Genomic DNA, 22,347 nt, shown 5'->3' with positions numbered 1-22,347 from the left:
CTGTACATCTCCACTGAGGACTCAGAGATGGAGACCTGAACTTCTGCTTTGCTTAACAGCTAAATTATAGATTTTATAGAAAACTGATCACGTGGTACTTTGGTGTCATGTTGACCTGTGACCCAGTGAATTCAGAGTTGCTCTCCAAAAGCTCTGAAGTCTACCAGACTTATGGTTACAGAGGTCCCTACAGGGATGCACACACTCCAGCTGGGTTCTCTACTCTCTCCTGAACTATGAGCGAGGAGGAGGAGGAACTGAGTGTAGGTCTTTTCATTTCTTCCCCTTTCATGCAGCACAAGGCACTCCAGAAGCAGCCATGGCCCTCACGGAGCCTCCTGGCCAAAAGACTTCAATCTTGAGGGCAAAGGCTAAAGAGTGCATGAAAGTGAGAGATACACATGGGCAAGCACTTGTCCCAACTTGCAACATCACTTGTTGGCATCTTCTCATCTGATCCCAGGCTGCAAAGGGTTGCAGCTCAGCTTCTAAATTACCGGGTACCATTACAGCGGTATTATCAAGCAAGGAACAACGTTAAAGTAGCAAAAAGACACAGCTTTGCCCTCGGCTGGGGAGGTACGCTATGACAGTCTCCAGTGCCAGACCATTTTTATCAAAAGTAATCACAAATACAATTAACTTAGCTGACTTGTCTACAAAGAGGGAAAGGCTCCATACGATAAGCAGCACTCATTATTACTCTGCTGCAGAATTTAGTTCTTCCAGAAGTAATACACTCTGTTTTGCCAGCTTCTAACAGCAAACCACATAACATGAAGATGCAGAGTTAAGGTACCTGTAAATGCACTGGTTTTGTTTCCCGGCTTTTGTGCATCCCAGGGTTGTCCTTTGTTGGGCAGCTCTGATATTTTCAAAATTTTTTATATTTGGATATAGTAATTGCTAGCACAGAGTCTAAGGCTAGCAATCATAACTTCTATTTACAACATGCACACTGGCTGTGTGCACCTATTCCATCAGCCTCCCATTTGCTTCAAACATGACAGTCTCCCTGAGGACACGTTTAATGAGAAACCACCCCTCTACCCTGCAAAGCCCCGCTTTATTTGCTGCCTAGCCTCCTGCATCCCCCTGGACAGATTATTTTTGGAAGGCTGACCAGGGAATATTTACCAGCTAATGAACCAACAAAGTTCAGCCACATGCAAACATTTCGTTCTGTTACCTAAATGGCGTCAGAACTCTCAGAACTCCATCAAAACAGAAGTGGTTTGCACTTCAGTATTAAAAGTTATATCCAGGCCTGAACACCTAGTTGAGAGCTGGGCCACACAGCAGGCTCCTTTGGGCAAAGATTTCTTTTCTAAGCAGCCATTATGCAAGTACCAATCTGTGAAAAAATTTTGAAACTCAAAGAGAGAGAACCTTGATTTGACATAGTGCTCTTGCTGCATGTCCTGTAGGAGGAAAGTCACCCACATCTTTAGATCTAACGGAAAGTGGGAAAGAAGCACCAAGTGCAAGGTTCTGCATGTGGGCTGGGGCAATACCAAGCACAAGCACAGGCTGGGCAGAGAATGGATGGAGAGCAGCCCTGAGGAGAAGGACTGTGGGGTGTTGGTGGATAAGAAGCTCAACTTGGCCCAGCAACATGTGCTTGCAGCCTGGAAAGCTGTAAGTCTTCTCTGTGGCCCTCAACATAAGAAAGACATGAAGCTGTTGGAGCAAGTCCAGTGGAGGCCACGGAGATGCTCAGAGGGCTGGAGCCCCTCTGCTGTGCCGACAGGCTGAGGGAGTTGGGGTTGTTCAGCCTGGAGAAGAGATGGCTCCAGGGAGACCTTAGAGCAGCTCCCAGTACCTGAAGGGGCTGACAGGAAAGCTGGAGGGGGACATTTTATAAGGGCCTGTAGTGACAGGACAAGGGGGAATGGCTTTCAGCTGAAAGAGGGGAGATTTGTATCAGCTGTTAGGAAGGAATTCTGTACTGTGAGGGTAGTGAGACATGTGGCACAGGCTGCCCAGAGCAGCTGTGGGTGCCCCATCCCTGGCAGTGCTCAAGGCCAGGTGGGACGGGGCTGGGAGCCACCTGGTCTGGTGGAAGGTGGCCCTCCCTGTCGTGCGGGGGTGGCACCAGGTGATCTTTAAGGTCCTTTCCAACCCAAACTGTTCTGTCATTCTATGGTTCTCCCTTCTGGAGAACACCCTGCACTACTGTCACAGACTGTGAGCCTAGGGAGACTGGTGTGTGTGCTGGGAGAAGGAGTCCTGGGAGCAGCACGTTTTCAGGTAGGAGGCAAAAGGAATACACACGGCGAAGACCAGAACACAGCTATTGCTGTCGCCTCTTGCTCCAAAGCCCTGTACGCGTGCCCTCCTAACAGCTTCACAACACCTACAAGAAAAAGGGCAGCTGTCATGGGATTGGGGAAGAGCACTGCTTTGGTTTTGTGCTTACCTGTACACCACCACAGGAATCCTTTTCCATGACCTAAATGAAGCCACGTTCTCTAGCTCCTTGTCTGTGATCCAGACAGGGACCAGCAGCTTCTGGGGATAACTGGAACAAAGCCTGGAAAAAAGAAAGCACAAAGGCAAGATCAGGACTCAACAATCGTAAAGTCTGCACGAGAGAAGCTGTGCAGAGAGGGCAGGAGCAGCTCACATTTCTCCAAACTCAGCATGCGGGACTTTGGCTCTTCCTCTTTATATCTGTCTCAGTACAGTCTCAGCATGGGAAAAAGTGACCCCAAAAATGCTGTCAGGAATGAACTGGGAGAAGACAACCTCCTTTCACCTCAGGCCTCACCTCCAGATCCATACTAAATACCCCAGTACTTCCCAGGGATGCTTTTGGAACATCCTCTGGATTTAAGAATTCATGAGGGTTTAGGGGAACAGTCATTAATTTACATGGGGTTTTGGTTTTCTCGCAGCACTTGTAAACCCAAAACCACACAGCTTCTGGTAAATGACAATCTGCCACTTTCTGCCTTGCAGAAAAGAGGTCACCACTAGCTTTACACATTTCTCTGCAAGGAAGACTTAACTTTCCCCAGAAAGACTGCAATGGTGATTTGGTATATGCTATAATAAAGTGACATGAGGGAGATCTTAAAATACTATCTTGTTCAGTGGGGTGCCAGAAATCAGATTCCTAACACACGTTTAGAAGGAATGTTTCAGGGCAGATGGGAAGTAAAGTGAGAGGGGTGAAACTACCCGGCAGGTAAGCTCCAGAGGGTGGGCTGGTGTTCCCCTGAGTCTGGGCTATCCCAGACGATGGCAATAGGCACGACACAGTGCTTGGTATTATTTAGTTTGTGATGCTAGTGAGGAACTGCCTGCCATGTTAGAAGATGGCACTTCACACAGTGTCTAGACAGCTTCTCAGAAAGCCCCAGGCAGAAAGCAAGGTTGGTCTACAGGATAAGAACAAGGTGAGGAAGAGGAATCCATGAAGCAAAATTAAAGCTGTCAGGTAAGAAGCTGAAGACCAGGATGTCTGTGGTATGACATCTAGGCTTGGACATCTCTGAAATGCCTCAGATTCCATGTGTAAAGTTAGTCAGGAAATTAGAGAAGCATTGAAGTGTGACTGAGAATAAAAGTATGTGGATCTGCAGCAACTTCTAAATAGCTGAGTCTATATGAGAATGGGCTTCATCAAAATGAAAACAGTATCAGTCTCCTGGCAGTTCAGATGAAACATTATGGGAGTTGTCTTTTAAAATTGTGGAGAGTCAGTACAGGAAAGGCTCAGGAGCGTATCTTCTAAGAGTTAAGTCACTAAAACCCTGTAGCCTTAGGAAAACAGTCAGAATTCAATAAAGTCCAGGTAGGACACAGGATAGCCTCAAGAAGTTAAGCCAAATTTAAGCAGGATGCATAAAAACAGGCAATGAGATCAAGACAAACAAACTTGTGCTTCTAGGCTAGAATTCCAAAAAACAGAGGAACTGAAAAGCCAGAATAAATTAATATGTTGGCTTAACACCACCTTATAAACTCGATACAAGGCAGATTATTAGTGGTATGCTAAATTTCAGAGTACAAGCTTTGTAGGAAGACTGAAATAGGCTGAGCTAGTGAACAAAGTGTGGTATGTCCCAGGAAAATGTGAAGGTAAAAGCGTGAGGCTAAGTCACCAGCATCCACAAGCAATGCAGAATGTGCACGAACTCAAATCCCAAGCCTAAAGAGAAAGAGAACAGCATTGAGGCTACACTACCAACCACTGAAGCGACAGCAACAACATCCATGAGAGGCTGGAAGAGATGCAGAAAGGCTGCAAGAGCAGAAATTGCCATGGGAGACTTGTGTCGCTTCCACATAAAACAAATTGTCTCATACATTTTCTTGATGCTAAACGCAACATTTTTAGACATAATCAGCTGTTTCTTGGTGCTACCAGCCAAATAATACAGAAGTATTTAACTCTTCCTTTAGTCCTAAGCTACTCCAAAACAGAGTAACTGAAAAAATCACTTTGTTGAATTCTGCTATGTGATGAATACTGTAACAATATTTTTACAGGGGATAAGCCTCCCATGACAGTAACAATGAGTTTCAGAAAAGGGGGAAAGAAAAAAAAAAAGCTTGCAGATGATATGATGGTTATTTAAACATGCTATTCAATGGCAATACAAAATGCATCAAAGAGATCAGAAAGAGCTGGCAGGGTAAAACAGTGAACAAAAGAAGGGTTTTAGAAATAAAAGGATAACCTTCAGAGAGGGGAAATGTTTCCAAAGGACATTAGAGAAGCCAAATGTACACCTGAATTAAAAAGTTGAAATGAGACATGTTGTGCAGTTTTTGAGAAATGACCTGTTAGAAGATTGAAACTCTGAAGACCTTTTTCAAACGTCTTGTAGGTATCAGCCAGCTACTGAAATTGAAAGTCTAATAGATCAGCAGGATCACTACCGAAAATCAAAACTACTTGCGCTTATGTTCAGCAGAAGAACCCACAAAGAATCTGCCAGACCTAACCCTGTTTTACAAGGGACAAGGCACGTGAAGACATTAACATGGAAACGTCTGCAGGGGAAGTTTTAGAACAATCTGTTAGGAACAAGGAGTAACTCATCACCAGGACTAGATGATGCTTGGTATTTCCACTGCTACCCAAACGCACACCAGGTGAAAGATTAACTGAGATGTGTAAACTATTGCTTACATTGGCTTGGGTGCCAGAGGAACGAAAGGTGGCAAACACGGTATCAATTTTATAAAAAGGTCTCCGGGGTGAATGTGGGAAACCACTGAAGTCTGACTTCTGTACCAGCAACTGACTGTCACAGTTGGTGAAAGGGTAAATACGGTGCACTTGGAAAGATTCAACGCAACTTTTTTCTGGGGGGAGGTTGCACCTCATGTATGTAGTTTGCTGGAAACATCACCAAACGAGCAGATAAAGCTCATGTGGCTGACAAGCAATTTGGATTTTCAGAAGTGTTTTTTCTGATTTGTTTTCTTGTGTGTGTTTTTTAACAGGTGGCTCACCAAAGACTTGAAGGAAGCTTCTCTTACGAAACAGTAACTCTTGAAAATAAATGGTACAGAACTTCAGTGGCCATTTTTCACAACAAAGGGAATACTAAGGAGAACCATGCTTGTCCCTGCATTGTGCAATACGCTCACTTGAAAAAGATGAGCAGTGAAGCAATGAGGATGACAGACGGGTGGCCTGAAACACCACTGGGACCACGTTGACCCAGCACACTAAAAGAAACATTTTTGAAACTGTGAGGTTTGATCCCAGAAAAAGGTGGCTTTAACACCACAAATGTATAAATCAGCAGAAGCCAAACCTATGGACAAGGACTGATGAAGCATCTTCTTACCACAAAGGTAACAGCCAGTCCAGTGAGAGAGCTTCCTTCCCAGAATGCAAGCACACACATTTTATTGCTAACTGCCCTTGTAGGCTTATTGTCTACACATTCATACGGCAAATACAAGCAAGAACACTAATTATCACTTTTCCAATAAAAGCGAAGGATAGTACTAGAATTTGTAGAGAACTGTTACAGAGTAAGACAAAGTATGAATTAAGAGCAGTCACAAAAACAAGCAGGAAACATCAGCTGTCTAAACCTGTAACGCAGAACTCCAGACAGCTTTTTTCCTCATAAAGTCAAAAATAAATAAAACCACAACTGTAAAAAGATCAAAGCTGAGAACAAGCATCAACACTGAAGAAAAGGTGAATGTTTTTCCCTTTTTGAAGCAACTAAACCTGTACCAAATCCACCAGCATTAAGGTCAATATGAGACAACATGGGTACACCAGATGGGTAATGTCAGAATGTGCCCATTTCTCTGGGTATACAGATCACTGAAGATGTGAGCCACAGAGATCATGTAATGATTTTATTATCATTGTATGCTGAAATAGTATACTTTTATCAAGACTGAAGGAGTGGTTATTATATGCCTGTATTGCTCTAATTTTATGATGGCTATCACCAGGAAGAAGATAATAGTTTCCAGATAAGGACATCTCGAAACAGACTTTAAAGACAGTGAACAAAGCCATTACCTTGGAGTATCCTATCTCTAACAACACTGGTTTGCCAATGCTGGGAAGTAAAAGATAAAAAGACTATAAACAGTTAAAAAGTAACCAGATTCCTGTGAATAGAGGCAGGTGGTAATGACCAAAAGCCAAGGCAGGATTTAAAGACACACTCCCCGAAGCAGCAAGAGAGAACTGGTTTCTGAGTTGCACGAGCAGATCACACACCTCTGAGATCTTGGGATGTCTGCAAAAAGCTATGACCTGCCAGGATCCCCAGGTAGGAACCCAGCAGATGAAGGAAAGCAAAACCAAGCCTGCATCCAGCTTGCTGAGGTTTATTTCAAGTTCCTTCTTCCCTGGTTTTGTTGAAAATAAAACAGTCAACTTCTCTAAAGGCAGATAATTGCTGTTTATTACTGGCCAGGAAGCAAACCACAGATGGTCAATCTAAGTTGAACTTTCTGAAATAATCAGAGGGAAGCACATCCCAAAAATCAAGCAGCAGAGGAAGCCCGACTGCTCTGAAAGACATGCAGAGATTCTGCCTAGGGCAGGGACCTACAGGTTGTGCACTCCCAAACCTCAGCAGTTCAGGAAAAGCCATTTTCATTTGACATCCATGGAGAAACTGCATAAATGCCATCAAAGTCACGTTAACAGTCCAAAAGTGACAATGCTGTCAATATGGCCAAGTAGAAACTGTAAACCAAATCCCAAATCTGGTGCCTGCTGCCTGGATTCTTGAGGAAGAGAGAAGAGAACAGGCAGAAAAACACCAGGATTTCCCCCAGACCAGCGTGCCTGAGGCTTCTCATAGTTTGCACAAGAAACTGGTGACCTGGAACTGTTCAACACACGGGTGATGGGCGTGCCTTTACTGGCTGAGACATCAAGAAAAGACTGAGGGGTATCAGTCATTTCAATAAATGGATTATAAGGAATGCAGAAATGAGTATGTCTGTCAAAGCTTAATAAAATCCTGTTGGCTTAATGCCACCTGCTGCAAAAAATGCAGCAGCACTTCTCCAAGAGGAGACAGGCTGCAATCACTGACATGCTGCGGGGAGAGGCTTTCTAGAGATATCCAATCTTTTGCTCACAGGGGACCACCTCCAACACTAGATCATCTAAGACTTGACATGCTGTCATGATGGAGAGCCCACACCTCTGGGAATCTGCCCCAGCACAGCACCATGCTCCTGGGGGAATGATTTTTTTTTTCCTCCCATGTCCAGTTTGAACCTCCCAAGCTGCACCTTGTGGCTGTTGCCTCTCATTCAGTTATCTGCCACTGTCAGAAGAGTTTCACTCCATCACCTTCATAAATGCCCTTCAGCAGCTGTAGTCTGCAAGCAGATCACGCTTTAGCCTCTTCTGCACCAGACAGAAGAGGCCCCACTCATTCCCCAGGCTTCTGAGCATCCTGACAGCCCTCCACTGGCTTGCCCCCAGTTTCTCAACAGAGCTGAAGAGCTGCCCAACTTTACCAAAACTCTGTGTTTTTCATTTCAAACAGCGCAAGCACTTTAGAGAGAACAACTGACCAGGAAAGGCAATCAATCCTGTGATTAACTGCTCCTCCACGACTTCAGGGATGAATTATGGCCACCACATTATAAACTACCTAGCAGCATTTGCAATTGCTGCTAGCTCTGGTGTTTGGACTGTATTCCTTCTTCAATTCCACAATGCAAAAGGCAGAAAGAAAGGGGATCTGGCTCATACGCTGATCTGCCTGAGGGTTATCAAGGCCAGGAAGGAGGATTAGCTAGAGTCTGACTCACCCACTGCTCTGAACAGGGATTGTGAAGGGAAGAAGGTAAGGAAAGAGGAGAGTGGGGAGCGCCTGGTGGTGAAACACTCACTTGTAATTGTTGTTGATGTCAGAGACGCGCCAGACATTCTGCAAGTCAAAGCCCATCCTCACCAACTCCATCTCAAATCGGTATCTCACATGGTCTCCTGGAAGAATAGAGCACAAGGTATTTACTGACAGCTAAGCAGAACTGATGAAATCCAAACACGTCAGTGGCAGCTCCATAGCAGCTATCAATAGGCTGGAGACAAACTACAGGACAGCTGGATGGCAGGGATCTTGCTTCAGAAGCCAAAGAGACTTGTCCCTCACAGGGGCTCCTCTGCTTATTTTGTCAAGTCAGACCATCTCTCAGTGTCAGGGCACAGAGTGGACGACGAAAGCCTTCCCACATCAGTGTGGGAGTGGGGGGGTTTAATTTAATCCACTTTTGCCCTTCTGACATAGATGGCTTCCAAAGTGGATGTCAGGAACCCCATGGCAGAGCAGTACTGAGCACCCACACCAGGCAGTTCCTTCTTCCAGACTGCTCTCTCAGAAGCTGACTCAGGGTTTGCTCTCTTATGTTTTAGCCTTGACTTACAAATTCTGGATGCCTTTGTTGCCTTAATGTCAAATCCTGTTAATAAATAAATACTGCAAAGCTCTTTGCCTCATTCATATCCTGCAGCAACAATTTCCACAGGCAAGTTTGTTTATACTAGAGAATACTACTTTCTCTAAAGGAAAGACAGCAAACCCCTCCCAATGGCTGGTGTTTGGGACACAGTAAGAACAGATAGTTTAGTGTTTCTCTTTCAGCTATACTGTTCAACCCCATCCCTCCATCCCGAACTGTGTATGGGCATTTCATGCAGGCTACTGCTTCTCTCCTCTAGTATCAGCACATTTTTAAGTCTAAAGCCAGGTTCGTCACTCATTTTAATCCCCTTTTATTAATTATGAAGCTGCTTAAAGAAAAAGAATAGCAAGTGAACTTTGTGTTCCCAGAGAAGGGAAACTCGCAATCCACACGAGGGCACCATCCCAGCTCTGATTTTCTCTTTATGGATTCAGATGTTATTTGTGCCTCCACAAAGATGAGCCAGACATCTCCACAGACCTGATCACAGGAATGTCACTGCATTTCTAGGTGCTGGAGAAGAGATGCAGATGGATTCGTATTAATTATGCTGCCTCAAATCTGATGATGTTTACTATACAGGGACAAGACTGCTTGAGCTCTCCATCATCATGACGACAGTACAAAGTGCGGGATGTTTTCTTCATTCACAAGGAGAAAGGGAAAAGCTGCTTATGTGCAGCTGGCTCAGAATGCTCCTTATTGTGCTTATTACTATTACTCCTTTTACTGTGCTTGTTATCCATCCACACTGGGCCATCAGCTGGATCTCTAGACCAGGTATAGGATGCCCCTCAGCAAGATGAACTTGGGCTATGGCTACAGCAGAGATTTAAGACATAGCCAGACATCAGTTTATGAAAAACAGTTCAAATTGCGTTGCAGTGCTTCTGGACAGAAAAGCAGGAAGGGGACACACCAGCAGCTTACCTGGACGGCAGAGATGGGCATGTTGATCCTCCTCATCAACACAGACTCCTAAGCACCACGCATGGTAGGCAAATGCAAACAGGTCCTCAGGCTTAGCAGGGCGGGCAATGGCTCGAGTTAGCCTCTTCAGCCACTCCTGGCACTGCTTAAAGGTGGAAAAATGGCACCTACAAACCCAAATGCACATTATCCTCAGTGGATACGTTCATCCAGCCAAGACAGACAGACAGGAAGCTCTGCTCCACTTAACCAGTAAAAGGGACAAAATACCAAGTCTTAGTAACCCTGGCCACAAACAGCTCCATTCCAATGGCAGCACAGAGGGAGACACCAGAGCTGATCACGGCAACTGGCCTGCAGTGGCATCTACAATACAGCAATAAACTGGATACCTGATCACTTTGGAGTCCTTGCAGACGATGTGAAGCTGGAACATATCCCGACACTCCACACTTTCCATCATCCTCAAAGGCACCTGCGAGGGACCGACATAGGGCATGACAAGACATACCACATCACATAGCAGACAGCAGCCTTACCCGCAGGCCCATCACACAGAGTCATGGCTTTATCAACATCCATGAGCTTCTAATTACAAACCTGCTCTGAGGTCTGTGAAGGTTCACGACTCAGCATAGGGCCTCCTTCAACAATTACTATTCCAATTTCTATTCTGTCCCTGTGCAGTCTCCCACCTGGGGCCAGTAACTGACTAAATCACATCCAGACAAGAACAGGTAACAGCCAAACAAAAGCTGCAATAAGAGATGGCAAGCCAAGACAGCTAGAGAAAGCCTCAGGCTCCCACTGTCTGATTCTGAGTTGCTGGTCTCCAGGTAGGAGAAGTCTCATTAAAACAGGCCTGCAAGACACCTTAACAGTCTTAAAACCATGAAGTTTAATGCTTGAATTTGAAGAGAACAGCAAAAGAAAGACTAATTATTATCCAGAAGAAAACCCCATCCACACACCAAAACTGAGCAGCAAAACAGCAACTGCATGACCAGCAGTAACTAGACACAGCATCAGGTTTGGCATCCTTCAAGAGGCACAGTTCCCATGTCACAGACCATAGAAATGGCTTATGCCCCCCTGAAATACTGCAAGAGATTATGGTTCAGGCAGCAGGAACAGGCAGATCCAGACTTACATTGATCACAGAATCCTTGAATTTGATATGAAGCCGGTAGTTGGAGATGGCAATCACAGCATCATTTGCATGGCCAAGATACTCCACTCCCTCGCCCTGCAACACAGTGAATGGGACCTGGAAGGGAGACATCACTAATTCACGACACATGCAGAGTACTTTGCGCACCATAAATGCCAAGAACCACTCTTCCTACAGCCTCCGCAATGCATCTCCCGTGGGAAATCATTCACAGCAACATGCTCTTCAGGCACAGAGAACAGACAACAGCACAAAACAGCACTGGTACCCGCTGCCCAGCCCCATGAGATGCACATTCTTCCAAGGATGCCTCAGGAGCCACTGAGCACCTTCTAATGGATGATTACTTGCAGAGGATAGGTGCGACCATAAGTGCTATGTACGCCAAGTACCAGTATCTGGCAGCAAGGGTGTTGCACAGGGGCTGAGGAATTTACAGTCCCTGCTTTTCGAACAGGGTAAATGCAGTCCTAGCACAAATGGTACGATAAAGGACACAACTTCAGGCACTGCTCAGACATGAGTTGGGGAGTGCTCTGCACAGCCCCCCAAGGCAGCGTCACATATGATCCTGCTGCATCATTTAAATGAAGGGGGCTCTTAGAAGCACTACAAGACTCAGTGGTACCAACCCAGGTAAGTAAATTAATCAGTTTTTCCCTGATTTCCACTGACAAGGCTCTGAGGGAATCTCTATGTACAGCAATTTGTATGATTGAGGAAACTTCATTAAAATTACCTGCATTAGAATTAAAAAAAAAATAAAATAACCAGATAATCAAGTGTCTTTCTGCTTTTCACTATCAGCCCAGACATGCCATAGCTACTTTTAAAACAGGGGATACTGGCAGATGGCCAAGTTTGACTTGTCTTTTCTTGTTAAAAAAAAAAAAAAAAAAAAAAGGTAGAAAGCCTGAAATTCACCAGGACCCTTTTTCCTTCACCAAGTAGACTCCTCATTGTTCCCTGAATGTTACCTACACCAGGCGATGTTGGTAACTAATTATGCAAAAGATGTCATAAAGCTTTATCATTTCAGCCAGAGCCCTTTACTTGCCAGACAGGGCATCTGACGAAACAATTCATTACACCAAGTAGTACAAGTCAGACCACCTTGTCTTTATTTCTAAGTTGTTTCTATGGCTTGGGTATATGCTGCCTAAAAATTGAGTTTCATGGGTTTTAGACTCTGTGTGCAAGTGACAATTGTACTAACAACTTCTCCCTTCTTAAGTTTCTTGTACAGTAATAACAACTTTAGACTGGCATCTGTCTGAATACTCTTTTAGAGTGTTAATTATTAGACATTAAGGGAATATACTCTATTTCTGCAGTTTATTTATGCACACTTGCCAGAGCTGTTTTTAGTTGGCATGTGTTTCTTCTGCTTACGTGGCTCTCTCACACAGCAACAGAAGGGAGACAGTTTAGAAAAGGGATGGTAAAACTGCAAGAACTGACAGAGGGAAATCCTGGAATAAACTGACAGGTGCCTGAATACAGCTTGTTATCAAGCCAATGGTATCCTTTTAGACTTTACCTGATATTAAAATAACAATTTACTGAAGGCAAATTACCCTTCGGGAAGGGTGAACTTTACACTCCTCCGCACAGAAGACTAAAGCAGGTTCTGCTCTTCTCCAGGTAGTCTCAGCTCAGAGTTGTCTCAACAGCTTCACCTCCCGAAGCCTGCAGACCTGCAGCCTTGACCCCATGCAAATCCTCAGCCTGTGTTTGTTCCTTCAAGTCAATTCTCCTGTTGCCACATTTCAGTCCTTGCTTTTATCAGCACCGTTTACCAAGATGATGCCAATCAGAGCAAACTCAAATACTGCAGCAGCAGTGACAAGTTAGAATGTCAGCCTAGCTCCAGTCATAAGGGGGGAGGATGAGCGCCAGACTATGTTAAAGGAAGCAAACACCATGAGCCTTTGGCTTCCACTGTTCAGAGTACCACCCTTGCTGCACAGCAGCAACAGTACCCAGGTCTCTTTCAAGGGGCCTTTTGCAGCAGGAGGCTGGCACCATATGGAGGTTTCTCTTTCCAACAGCTCTGCAGCAGGAAAATGCCAGGAGCAATGTGTACTAGGGCCAGATCAGCCATTGCAATTGCATGGTACGGCTACACAGGCACAGCAAAGCCCGATATTCTCTGGGAATGTCTACCTGCTGCAGAGAGCTATGCAGAAAGCATCATAGTTTTTCACTGTCAGCACAGGCAGAGGACAGGGAATACCCAGGACGGCTCTCTATTGAATCATGCTCCAGCCGTATTTCCAAGCAGCAGATGTGATGCTGTACAAATTGCAGCATCTTGGCAGGGCTCGGAAGGCAGGGCCAGGGCATACAGAACTGCCGTCAGCAGCCTCCACATACGTGGAAGGACCTGCCAGTCCAAACGTGACCTACAGCACTGGCCAGCCCACAGCTTCCAGAACATGTCCAGCACTGGAGAACTGCTCTCAGGTTTCACACTACCAGAGTTGAGCCAGCTGCATCCCAAAGCTGTTTCAGTTTTTTCCTTCCTTACCTGCAATGACTCTTCCTCCTTTACAAGCTCTTTCGGGGGGAACAAGTCCTTGGCTTGGATATACTCCAAACTGGGAGGGCCTTCCTCACCCTGCATTGCAAAGAAAACACAGATTGAGACAGGCTCCAGCCAGCTCCAGCCAGCATGTATTATGAAAAGCCAAAAAAACACAGTTGCTGGATACTCATGGCACCCCGATACCTTGGGCATTTCCTGGACCTGTGCACAGAAACGCCTGTTCTGCCTCCAGACCACGCTCTCTGCACTGCAGGACCCCAGCAGTTCCTCTGGCTGTTGCAGAACACCCACAGCACAGTGAAAGGCCAAAGTAGGTCTCCAAGTGCTGTCTCTTCCAACCGCGTGGTATTTGGAAAGCCAAGCAGATACACCTTGACCACGTACAGGACCTTGGACTGATGTGACAGGAGTCTATCATGTCAAATGTTACCCCATTACCTTCACTATGGCACCACAGCAGAAACTGTAACACAGAGGGCTTCCATCTACAGTGCAGCTTCAACCTACTCTTCCTCCTCTTATGTTCATAAGGATTACTTACTTTTGGGAATTTTCACTTTCACCCTTAGCCCAAAAAAAATCTGGGAAGAGCCTGAAGCTTTTTCAGGAGAAGACACAAGAGTGAAACTTAACCCTGTAAAAACGGCATCTAAGTGCACCCAATTCACAACATGCATTCCTGACTGGTGACAGCACCCAAGCAGGGCATTCACCCTCCAGGCAGCTAACATGTCTAACCTGTTCAGACAGACACCCTAGAAAGCCCACAGAAGCCTCAGAGAAGTGGTCTGAGATGACACACCAAGCCTGGACACACCATCCTTGGAAAAGTAGAGTGTCTCAGTTTGAGACCTGTGAATTTTCAGTCACTCATGAAATCTTGGTCCCAACTGTCGCCAGCCGTCACCCCACATTCTCTCAAACCACTGGCTTGCTGTACAAACAAGCAGCATCCAGACACTCAGCTGAGGATGCTCACCGCTGGAAGCCCAGGAGGACAGCGTTAATTCCACATGTATTTGGTGTGGGAATATTTCTTCAGAATGCCTCTTGCTCTCTAACTACAGCTCCTCTAGGTCTAGCATTTATTAGGAAATACTCTGTTCTATAAGCATTAAATAATATTGTAAAATGAAACATCTTTCTGGATAAGTCACCCAAGCTATAACCCCAAATTTCAATCTTAAGAAACAGGAGCCCAATCCTTTTGGCTCGGTTGTCTTTTAAATTATGCTGAACCTCCTTACATAGGTGACAGCTGCTGAAGCCTTGGCACCCACAGGTACAGCCCAACCTGAAGCACTCCCTGGACCTCAGAATGGGGCAGCCAGACCCCGGGTCCAGAGGTACCTGTGTGCATGCTGCTCATAGCTAGCGTAAAATTCAGCCTCAACCCCAGCTGGAGGCAAAAGCACTGCCCCTCCTCACCCACTCAGCCGGTCCCTGTGTAAGGCTGCGAGAGACACAGGGTGCAGCACACGCTTCAGCAGCCACCGGCTACTGGAGACCACAGGGGGCTTGGGGGCCTCTCCTGCCAGCAGCTCACTGATGCTGAGGCACTAGCCCAGGAAAGCACAAAGGAAAGGTGCGTGCCTGTGTACAGGTGCAGCATCTGGGAAGCATGACATTCTCTCCCATCACCCCTTCGCAGCTCGTAAAGAAATCCCAGTGAGCAGCAGGAACTGGAACAGGGCAGCCTGAGCTCTCCACCAGTCTGGGTGTCCTTGAGTCCCTCCTCGACTGCAGCCCAGGTCAGGCAGGAGGCTGAGCATTTCCTTCTGCCACAGCCCCATCCCAGGGTATCAGCAGGGCAGGGGGCTCAGGACCCAGCTCTCTTCACAAGCCAGCCACTCCTGAAGCCCTCAGGCCACAAGTCCTTGGGGGGGGGGGGGCTTTCTGCAGGAAGGGACATCAGACCTCCTCTAAAGAAACTCCTTTCCTCAAAGATATAAAAGATGCGGAGCCCAGGACCCCCTCCCACTACATCACCATCCTGACAGCATCAGCACAGGAGGGGGCCTCGCATGCTGCAGCCATGGCAGGAGCACGGAGCTCCCCTGGGGTCAGCTGCTCTCACACGGTCATTTTCCAGCTCCGGGCAAGGGCCGGCGGGGCCTGTGTGGCACGGCACACTCCCCAGGCCTGCTGGCTGACTCGGCCCACGGTGCTGGGTGCCTCTGTGCCCTTGGGCCCGGGCAGGGCAGCGGCACAGCAGGGACGGGGGCCAGAGAGTCCTCCAGCAGCACGTGGGAGGGAGGAAAAGGGGATCCCCCTTTTGCAGGGGGATGGCACGCCAGGCCGGGCAGATCCAGGGCAGGAGGATCCGCACGGAGCCCGGCATCAAGGACAGGCCTTATCCAGGGCAACCGACTCAGCATGGGAGCTGGAGAAAGCAGCTGGCTTACAGCCCCACTTGTATGGAGGGGAGGAGGGGGGCAGAAAACAGCAGCACTTACAAAGCAGTTGAGCATGGAGCAGGAGACGCGGCCTGGCAGACTCATGTTCACCTCCCGAGGCGGCAGCTGGGCTGGGCGCGCGCAAGCAGCATCTCCTTCCTCTGCCCCTCTGCTGCTGCCGGCAGCGGCTCCGAAACCGTCCCCCCGGCGCTGCCGCAGCCTCCCCGCTCCGCCGGGAAGGGCAGGAGCATCCCTGCCGGCCCCAGCAGGTGCCCGCCGCCGCTCGCCGCTGCTGACAATGGAGGGAGGGCGGGCGGAGGACGGCCAGACTCCACCTACCTCTGAAGGCCGCCGAGCACGGCTCTGCCGTCCGAGCGTCTCCCTGACAGGCGAGACAGAAAATGGAGAGACCGACGGAGGGATCACCCCTCCTCTCGCCCTCCAGTCCCCAAACCAGAGCCGGCACCCTGCCGATGGGTGGATGCCAGCGCCACATCCCCTTCCTCACCGAGCCGCCAAGCGGAGCAGCTTGCCGGGAGATGCAGTGCGGGCCTGATGGCGTGTGCGGGAACACTGGGAACAATGGCAGCGAGGAGGCTTTGCGCCCCAGCGCCGAGCCCTACGCCCCAGCTGATGCTTTCGGATGCTCAGCAGGGAGCCTCCTGCTGCAAACCTTTGCCTTCGATCCTCCCCCCGGCCTGGAGGTTGCCCGTGGTCCCCTCTGCCTGCTCAGGGAGGGGAGGACAAAGGAGCTGCCCTGCTGCTTCCTCACTGCTGAACACCCCCAAGCCTTTAAGTCCCCCTCCCAGGAGCTCCCAGGTGTGCAGGGAGCAGCTGGATGTCTGGCTCCCACCAGCACCCACGTGCTCGAGCTTGGTCCCTGGTGTGCATAAGGTTCCCCAAGGCCACCGCTCCCCTTGCTGACTACCTGGACAGTTAGTTCCCGCGGGAAGTTTCACCAACTCCAGTTTAGCAATGCTTGCAGACATTGGGGACATGTCTCGGGTGCAGGAAACAAACACCCAGCTCCTCACTCCAGCCCTCCAGGAGCTGTCTTTTACCACCTGTCATTTGTCAAGTCCACAAGCAAACAGCAAGCTCCTCAGGCCACAGCCCAACCCAGGAGCCACAGGACAGCAGACTCCTGGGCAATGCCATCTCCATTTCTATCGCCAGCTGTGGCTCTGCCCTCCACCTCCCACCAGAGCCAGAGTGACAATCTCTTTCTTAAAATGCAAAACTACAACCTGGCCCTTCATTAATCTTCCAAGGGCCAGGCCCAACTATTTTGCTCAAATCACACCAGCTTTTTTTTCTCCTAGACAATTGAAAAAAAGAGCACAGACTGTAGCCATTACACTTCTCTTACATGGGGGTGCTTCAAAGACACCACAGACAGCTCTACCTAGCAATACCAACAGCACCACCAACAGCATCTCAAAAGGTTTTTCTCAAGTCAGATAAAAGATTTGGGCATTTCTCTGCATAGTCGCTATGGGTTAATTATTCTGAGCTGCTTTGACCCAGGGACGGCTTTGACCCAGACCTGCGACCCTGCGCCCATTGTCACTGCAGGGCGGCAGTGCCCAGGCAAAAAGCTGTTCATTAAGACTCCCTTGCTGAGAAAACAAACACACAGACTGCTCCACAGGCCACAGTCACAAGGGCTTCACTATTCAGGATAAAAGCCCTAGAAGAACAGTAAGCCATGAAATCCTCTTACCACCTTGGGCTCTGTCCTGCTCCACCACTTGCCGGGTGCTGCCCAGCCTCAGGGGCACCTGACTCCAGCCAACACACACAAACCCAAACATGTTTGCATTACTTACAAAGTCAACACAACATGAACAGAGGGTTATGGACGAGGTTATGGATTTGTCTTGGCCAAATCTGAGTGGCAGGAAAGGTGCCCTGCTCCCCGCAGGTTCTCCTCTGGGATGAATGCCAGAAGACTGCTGAGAAACCAAAGGTGGAAGGAACCTTTTATATTCAAAAGAAAGCGTAGCTTTATAAACTGTAAAACCAGCATTATTATTTTTTCCTGACATGTATCAGAAGAAAAGCAACAAAGCATGTCTGTCAGCAACACCTGAAGCACAGAAAGTCTCTCAGGTAGTCAGACCATACATTGCTATTTAATATATTAAGTGCATACAATGCATGACCAGCATTTGTAACATACAAAACCACAGACAAGGCAAGTAAGAGGTCTGCTCCAACCCACAGCAAGATTTTTTAGGACCAGCGCTCAGTTCAGGGCCTGGCACAGGGACTCTTCCCAGCTCGAGTTGCAGAAGGACCTTTGTAACCCTAAGCTGCAGCTGTGCAGAGTTAAAAGGTTGCTCATCAGATCATGACTTTGAATTTCCAACCTAAGCTGACCCGAACATCCACAAATAGATCTTCTCCCACTTTACTAACATATTTTTGCACTTCTAGCATTAGAAAGACTCATGTATGGCTTAGAAACTTCTGTCCAAGAGCCGAGCTTGGTGCAGAGCAGAAGCAACCTTGCCCTGAAGTTCAGCAGGATCTCAAGAGTTTCAGGAGGAACCAGATTCAAACTCCACCACTTCCACCTCTTCCTCCAACAGTTCACAAGAACACCTGCTCTCGTTTCCATGCAATCAACCAGACAAGGGCAGGAGTAGTGACAGTGCGACTGCCTGGGTGCCAGGTGGCCTGGGTGGCCAGGCACAGGAACGCAGAATGCTCACAGCCTCATTTAGCTGGCTTAGCTAGAGGGATTTCCTAAATGCCACCTCAGATGCTTCCCTGGCGGAATAGCTGGTATTCGCTCAGTTATCACTAACCACCACCAGACCGAACAAGAAAGACAAGGTTATTTTCACGTAACTGGGCTCCTCCGAATGTCATGCATATGTGTGTTCATGCAGGCAGAGAAGGAAATCTCTCTCATTTTCTCCCAGCCACAACAATCCTAAAGGTTTCATGCACTCTGAGGAAGAGGAGCTGAATATAACATGGACAGCATGTTCTTAAGGCCAGCTGGCAGTAATTAACCCTTTTTCCTCCCACTAGCACTGCATGCTGTTCATGCTGCAAGTGGCTCTCATGTGCTGCTCCTCCCACCCCTCTGAATGTCTCTGCTTGCACACTGCAGGTAAACAGCTTGCAACCTCTCCTTAAGGTCCCAAAAGGGATCTGGGGGCTCCGAGACAGCACAGTGCTTAATAAAGCTAGGACTGACACTCAAGGGGCCATCCTGCAGCCTCCAAGGGAGATGATGCTCCTTATGGAGACATGCATGCATGCACCGGGACCCCAGCCTGCAGCACAGAGCTTCACAGGGGTGAGCTGCCATCTGGTCCCACATGCCCAGGGAATCCGTACTGGGAATGCAGGACAGCCACCAAGATGCTGAAATCTCTCTCGTGGCCTGGAGCCAGTGAACACCCTGAGCTGCATCTTTGTGTCAACAGCCAGCCCAGCTTTCATCAAGATACGGAAAGGGTGTTCCAAAGAACAGCCAATACCCACACCCTGCTGCATCACCTCCAATTCCTCTTAAAAAATGAGTCCACTCAAGCAAAGACCTGCAAGTGCCTCAGAAAGCTTGAATGACACACAGGGGTACTGGAGGAGCCCAAACCCCTTGTGAAACACAGGTGCTGGAGATTTCCAAGGCTTGCAGAATGGTGGAAGCAAGCAGCCAAAGGGTGAGAAGAAGAAAACTGGTCCCATTCACTGCAGGGAGGTGCCACTACCAGCACAATGCACTCAGAATTCTGAGTACAGGTACACCCTTCCCAACCCCGACGTATCTTTACCTCTTTTCAGCACCACAAATAAAATTACTGTAAATATTCCTTCATTAGGCAGAGGGCACCACTTCCATACCTTCTACATATGAAGGGTGGGCTTTTCATCGCCACAGCATGATGCCTCACCCCGCAGACACAGAGCAGGAAAGCAAGGGGCTACGACCACAGATGGCAGAGATCTGAAGCCTTGTCCCTGGTAGCACATCCATTGCACAGACTGCCCTAATTTGCTTCCAGCTGGAGAAAAAAAGATAGGAAAATTGGCAGGAGATGGTGACTGCCCTGAAAGGTACTCCCAGGACATCAAAAGCAAGTTGATGGGAGCCAGGCAGCTCTGCCCCACAGCCGTGGCTGAACCTTCGCCAGCTGCTGTGGGCTAAGATGTTCCCAGGAGCAGAGGTGTTAACAAGAGTTCTCTAGTTTGTAACTACCAGGTCTGAGTATTTCAAATGAAGATCAAGGTATGAACTGGTTATCTAGATCTTTTTAAAGGTCAGGAGGGGAAGGGAAAGACTTTTATCATTTATCTTATCCTAAAAGTTAAAGTTTATCCTCTATCTGCTTAGCATATATCTATACCAGGGTGAGATGAACTGCACTCAGACACGTATTTCTGTTTCTCTGCACTGCCTAGGCAGGTGATCTACATAAGCTGATGCAGAGAGCTGACCAGCTGTAGCCAAAGGGACTTCTTGTTCTGCCTCCTCTGCTTTTGTTGCATGAAGGACACCTTTGTTTCAGGTTCCTCTACAAAAACAGTTCATTTCCTCAAAGCCTAAGGAGGTCCTCAGGTGAACTGAAAGGCCACTAAGCCACCGAGGTGGCCTCCCAGAAATAAACCCCTAAACTTCTGATAAAGAGAAGTTACTATTTTATACCCAGTAAATCAGGACTAGGATGGAGAGTGCCATCTTTTCATCTTTACAGGATGACAGAAAACCTTATAGATCTGTAATACTGCATTTAATATTTGTTCAAAAACCTGCCCAGATGTGACCATGTAACAGAAATATGAAGCAAGAAGCCTGTGAGAAGAGGGACCAAAGGACAGAAGTCAAGGGCTATCAACTCCCTATGCCAGCAAGATGGGACAACGGATGGCTAAGCTGCAAAATGCCATCTAAACTAATGGTCATGGTCCCCTCAAAAGGGAAGCAAATCACTGTGGAAATCCAGACACCTACAACCCCAGTATCCCCAGCAGTAAGAAGAAGGAACACTGTCATGGGACTTGAACAGCACACAGTATGAGCTGAGCCCTGAGCTGCCGGCAGCTCAGCAGCTTGCACTAACTTACCCGCCAGGTTAGTTTTAAGTAATGTATTAAGTTACTGGGTGCTCATTAGGACTTCCATTAGCCAGAGTTAAGGATTAAACCACCACTAGTGCTGTCTTCAAGGTCATTTTAATCAGCAGCTAGTCTTTGGAGAAGAAATGAGAAGTCTTAAAATCAAAGCAAACAAAGCTCTTAACCAACACTGGACACAAGTATTTGTAGCAGCAGAAAGGGGAGAGCAGCTGCTGACCTACACTTGCGGTGCTGCTGATAAGGCAGAAGCTTTCAGGCATGCCCTTGCCAACCAGAGGGCACTGGGGCTGTGCCCTCTGACTGCAGTGATCACGGGTAATTAGCTAAGCAACTAAGCTCTCAGCATGCCTCAGGCAACAGGGTTTCCAGCCAGCCTTCCCAGGAGCTGGCTGAAGAAGTCCAGCCCCAAAGTGCCCATGGGTTAGCAGACAGCCCTACAGGGCATCTATTAACCAGGCACAGACCTCCATCCCTCCCTGCAGACCTGTATTTAACTCAGAAGTCACAACCCTCCAGAGAGGTCACAAAAGGACTCCAAGGAGGTTGTCAAGAGTTTACATCAGCTCTCTACCTTCAACTGCTGACAGAAGCTCAGGTAAGTAGGTGGAGGCAAGTGCTTATTTCTACAGCTTGCAATTGTAAGTTGCTTTCTCTCCCTTGCTATGGGAGACAAAAAGCCTACGCTCTCTTCCCAAAGAGGGGTGTGGGGTTTTTTGTTGGTTTGGTTTTTTGGTTTTTATTTTCCAAGAGGAAAAAATCATTTTACAAAATCAAAGTAACATTTTAATAAAATATGAAAAACCCACAAATCCTTTTCAGAAAGTCCTTTGAAACTGTAAAGTCATCTTCAGGTATTCATAAGGAGCCGAAGACCCTCTTGTTTAGAAGAAACCAAACCATCTGTGGTCGCAACTAAGAGTAAGCCAGGGCCAGGTCAGGCTAAGTATCTCTCAAGGCACAGGAAAAGAGCACAGTGTAAAGCAAAAGCTTCCACGTTTTAACTCCAAAGTTCCAGTCTACACACCCCAAAAAACATACAAGTCCAAAGAGGGGTGGAAAGAATTAAAGATGGCTTCTCTACAGAGAAGAATTTAAAAGATGAAAGCCCTTCAGATGTCTAAAGGGAACGTGACAGATCTACAAAACCCCAAAAGGCACAGGGATGCTTGCAGGCAGCACTACACTTCACCATTACTCCCAATACAAGAACTAGGGACCATCAACTGAAATGACATGGGGCACGTTCAAAAACAAAGCAAGAGGAGCTACTCTGCACAACCCAG

The 22,347-nt window shown here is 47.6% G+C and overlaps 1 protein-coding gene across 6 annotated transcripts in view; it reads right to left on the bottom strand.

Annotated features, from left to right (window-relative positions):
• MTMR4 (myotubularin related protein 4) overlaps positions 1 to 22,347 on the bottom strand; it is a 57,652-nt gene that overhangs the window by 12,635 nt on the left and 22,670 nt on the right. For 4 of the 6 annotated variants that reach the window (XM_040612308.1, XM_040612302.1, XM_040612298.1 and 1 more), the window contains exons 3-8: positions 13,557 to 13,646; positions 11,006 to 11,122; positions 10,248 to 10,330; positions 9,856 to 10,022; positions 8,353 to 8,449; positions 2,420 to 2,533 (exon numbers count right to left, since the gene is read on the bottom strand). In XM_040612308.1, coding sequence (XP_040468242.1) covers positions 2,420 to 2,533; positions 8,353 to 8,449; positions 9,856 to 10,022; positions 10,248 to 10,330; positions 11,006 to 11,122; positions 13,557 to 13,646 — 668 coding nt within the window. Of the gene's footprint in view, positions 1 to 2,419; positions 2,534 to 8,352; positions 8,450 to 9,855; positions 10,023 to 10,247; positions 10,331 to 11,005; positions 11,123 to 13,556; positions 13,647 to 16,030; positions 16,417 to 22,347 lie in introns of those variants that run through there. The other 2 variants (XM_040612317.1, XM_040612280.1) reach the window with 2 other exon arrangements.

This window comes from Falco naumanni, chromosome 1, assembly GCF_017639655.2.
Source record: "Falco naumanni isolate bFalNau1 chromosome 1, bFalNau1.pat, whole genome shotgun sequence".
NCBI classification, from domain to species: domain Eukaryota; kingdom Metazoa; phylum Chordata; class Aves; order Falconiformes; family Falconidae; genus Falco; species Falco naumanni.
Note: the sequence above shows the minus strand (reverse complement) of the source record. Positions and strands in the feature narration are given on the sequence as shown.